This window comes from Drosophila subpulchrella, unplaced genomic scaffold (assembly GCF_014743375.2).
Source record: "Drosophila subpulchrella strain 33 F10 #4 breed RU33 unplaced genomic scaffold, RU_Dsub_v1.1 Primary Assembly Seq27, whole genome shotgun sequence".
NCBI classification, from domain to species: domain Eukaryota; kingdom Metazoa; phylum Arthropoda; class Insecta; order Diptera; family Drosophilidae; genus Drosophila; species Drosophila subpulchrella.
Window position 1 is genome coordinate 1,907,291 of NW_023665559.1, and position 2,791 is coordinate 1,910,081.

Below are 2,791 nucleotides of genomic sequence, written 5' to 3' on the forward strand. Positions count from 1 at the left end.
GGTTACCAATAAATCAAATCAAATATAATGAAATAACTTTTGTTATAATTTATATATATATATATTAGTATATAAATAAAATTATATATATATATATATATATATTAAACTCACCTTTTCTTAATTTACTCGAATTATTATTTTCATCTTCTATTTTTATATTCTGTAAAAACAAACATATTTCCCTACTCAATCAGATTATGATATAATATCACTATTAGTTATTTTGAAATCGTTAATATCGTTAATTGGTATTTTATCTGTGCTTATCTGACTTTCTTTTTTATTTAAATATTCAACCATCATTTGAGCTGCTAAATTTCTCTTTCTTAAATATATTCCATTAATTCTTTCTGCTTCATCTATTTCAATTTCATGGATTTGCGGACCATCACTAAGATAACCTGTTTCTTCTTCTTCTATCTCTTCTCTTTTACTCTCTTGTTTGGAGAGAAGATCAGCATCCTTTGATATTTTTTCATAGACAATCCTATCTTTTCGTCTCTCCGCATTAATTACTGTTTGGGATAAAACTTCTGCAAATTCAAAACAATTTATTCTTAAAGTTGCTAAGGGGGTATTAGTATTGCGTTTAGATTTTTGGTGGCGGTGGCGATTAGATAAATATTTTAAATTCATACGCTTAGATTTACTTAGACTTCGCCAAGAATGTGCTCTTCTATATATATTATTGTAATGACATTTAACTCCTTCTGTAGCAGTTTTGTATTGGATGGTAAAGAATCTGTTTAGACCCCTTCTTCCCAAATCCATATGCCCTCCTATTCTCCTTTCATTTTCAACTAATTTTTGCTTAAAATTCTCAATTATACCTCTCTTTGTGAATTCGATTTGAGAGTTGTGTATGTTTTCAGTGCTTTTTAATTTATGAGTAGTGTTCCTTTTTATTGGGACCCGACTTACACTTTCAAATTCTGTATCACTATCACTGATCCCCAACACTAATTCTTGTGACGTATTACTAAATGTTGGTGCTCGACTTACGTTTTCAAATTCTCTCTCACTATCAATTATACCCATATCAATTTTTTCTGATTTTTCTTCTCCTATGGTTTTATTTTCTATATGATCAACACTTTCATTTTCGCTATGAAAATCAAAAAGATTGGTTGGGGTTGTAGTTGTTGATGTAGCTGTTTTTGTTGTATCTTCTTCCAGGAGTTCTTTTTTTAATGTAGTTGCTGCTGTTGTAGTTGTTGTTTCTTCCTTCTCCTCCTCCTCCAGAATTCCCCTTCTCATTGTAGGTGTAGTGGCACTTGTTGTAGTTGAGGTAGATGTAGTTGTACTAGATGTTGATGTAGATGTTTCTTCTTCTTCAACTGTACTTGCACTTGTACTTGTTGTTAAGTCTTTTTCATTAATGCTACCATTAATAGCATTAAATATTTTTGTATCGAGTTCACTTTTTAAGATTGGTTTCTCACTTTCATCACTTGTCTTGTTTATGAGATCCATAAAAATATGACTGTCCTCTAGGATCTCAAATTTTAAGTCAATTTTAATGATTTTTTTTAGTTTTGGAACATTGATAAATAACCCAATCGAATTATTGGAAGTCGATCGGTTTTCAATTAAAGTCATTTCATTGGGGAGTGGTACCATTTTCACCATCGGATTAAAGAGGGAAAGTATCACAAAAAATATTATAAAAACCGTCATTTTAATTTTGATTTTGTTTTTTTTGACAATCGAACAAACGAACGAACGAATGAATAAGCAAACGATTCGAAATTGAGTTGCGTGAACGAATAGATGGAAACTGAACACTTTTTGAAATTCTTCCGCCTTTATACCCTCCAGATTTGTATATATAAATATGTAACGTTCTGTTCAAATTCTTATCTGTACATGCTTTTCTTCACACTTTATAAATAGGAATTGCGTGATTGTGAAGAAACATAATTTATTTCACGCATTGACGTCAATGTCTACATTTTTATTGTTCTTTATAGAATTTCGTTTTTATGAATCCAACTATCTTCTGATTTTGAAAGGCCTACCCAACGCACAAGCTCATAATCAAGTTCCACCCAAAATTCTTATCTGTATATACTCTTTTAGTCTAGCCAACGCACAAGCTCATAATCAAGTTCCATTCCGTTTATAAATAGGAATTGCGTGCTTGTGAAGAAGAAACATAATTTATTTTCACGCATTGACGTCAATGCCTACATTTTAATTGTTCTATGCTTCCACTTGTTCTTTATAGAATTTCGTTTTTATGAATCCAACTATCTTCTGATTTTGAAAAGCCTAGCCAACGCACAAGCACATAATCACCTTTTTGTTTCACAATCTTTTCAACAAGATAAGTATTAGGGAATTTTGTTTTTTTAATTTCTTGTTCATAGAAACCACCTTGTACTGGATCACCCTTCAAGTCCTCAAGTAAATATGTGGTGGGGGATGTATTTTGTACTTTCCGAATTCGAAAAATTTCCGTTGTCCGGTTTGGGGTATAGCCTTTTTCAAAGACATGTTTATATTTACTTATTCGTACATGATCCCCCTCTTTAAAGTCCCCATTTGTAAATATTTTTAGATGATTGTATGATCTCATCAAAATCTGTTTTTCATTTTTAGCATTGACGTCAATAGGCTTCATTTTAATCGTTCTATGCTTCCTGTTATTATAATTATTAATCAACTCTTTGTATATTTGAAGCCAAGTATATTTTCCATTAAAACTAAACTCACGCCACATAAGTTCTTTTATTGTTCTATTAAAACGTTCCACAATAGATGCTTTAAGAGTACTAAATGTTGAGTA

General features: G+C 30.8%; 1 protein-coding gene across 4 annotated transcripts; it reads right to left on the minus strand.

Annotated features, from left to right (window-relative positions):
- Window positions 1-1,005: 1,005 nt before the first annotated feature.
- Window positions 1,006-1,761, minus strand: LOC119559631 (GATA zinc finger domain-containing protein 14-like). 4 transcript variants are annotated; one of them, XM_037872669.1, is made up of 2 exons: window positions 1,621-1,761; window positions 1,006-1,276 (listed from the first exon to the last, which is right to left on the minus strand). In XM_037872669.1, the coding sequence occupies exons 1-2, from the start codon at window positions 1,678-1,680 to the stop codon at window positions 1,118-1,120; spliced, it is 219 nt and encodes a 72-aa protein (XP_037728597.1). In that variant the 5' UTR covers window positions 1,681-1,761; the 3' UTR covers window positions 1,006-1,117. The 4 variants fall into 4 exon arrangements, with proteins under 4 accessions (XP_037728597.1, XP_037728596.1, XP_037728599.1 ...); XM_037872668.1 differs by having other exon boundaries at window positions 1,006-1,306; XM_037872671.1 differs by having other exon boundaries at window positions 1,446-1,761.
- Between the last annotated feature and the right edge of the window lie 1,030 nt (window positions 1,762-2,791).

Coding starts and splice junctions, on each gene's coding strand:
- LOC119559631 (XM_037872668.1), bottom strand. CDS start 1,680: ATGACGGTTTTTATAATATTTTTTGTGATACTTTCCCTCTTTAATCCG. Junction 1,307..1,620: donor TTAATCCGATGGTGAAAATG/GTACCACTCCCC, acceptor ATCAACATCTAG/TACAACTACATCTACCTCAA.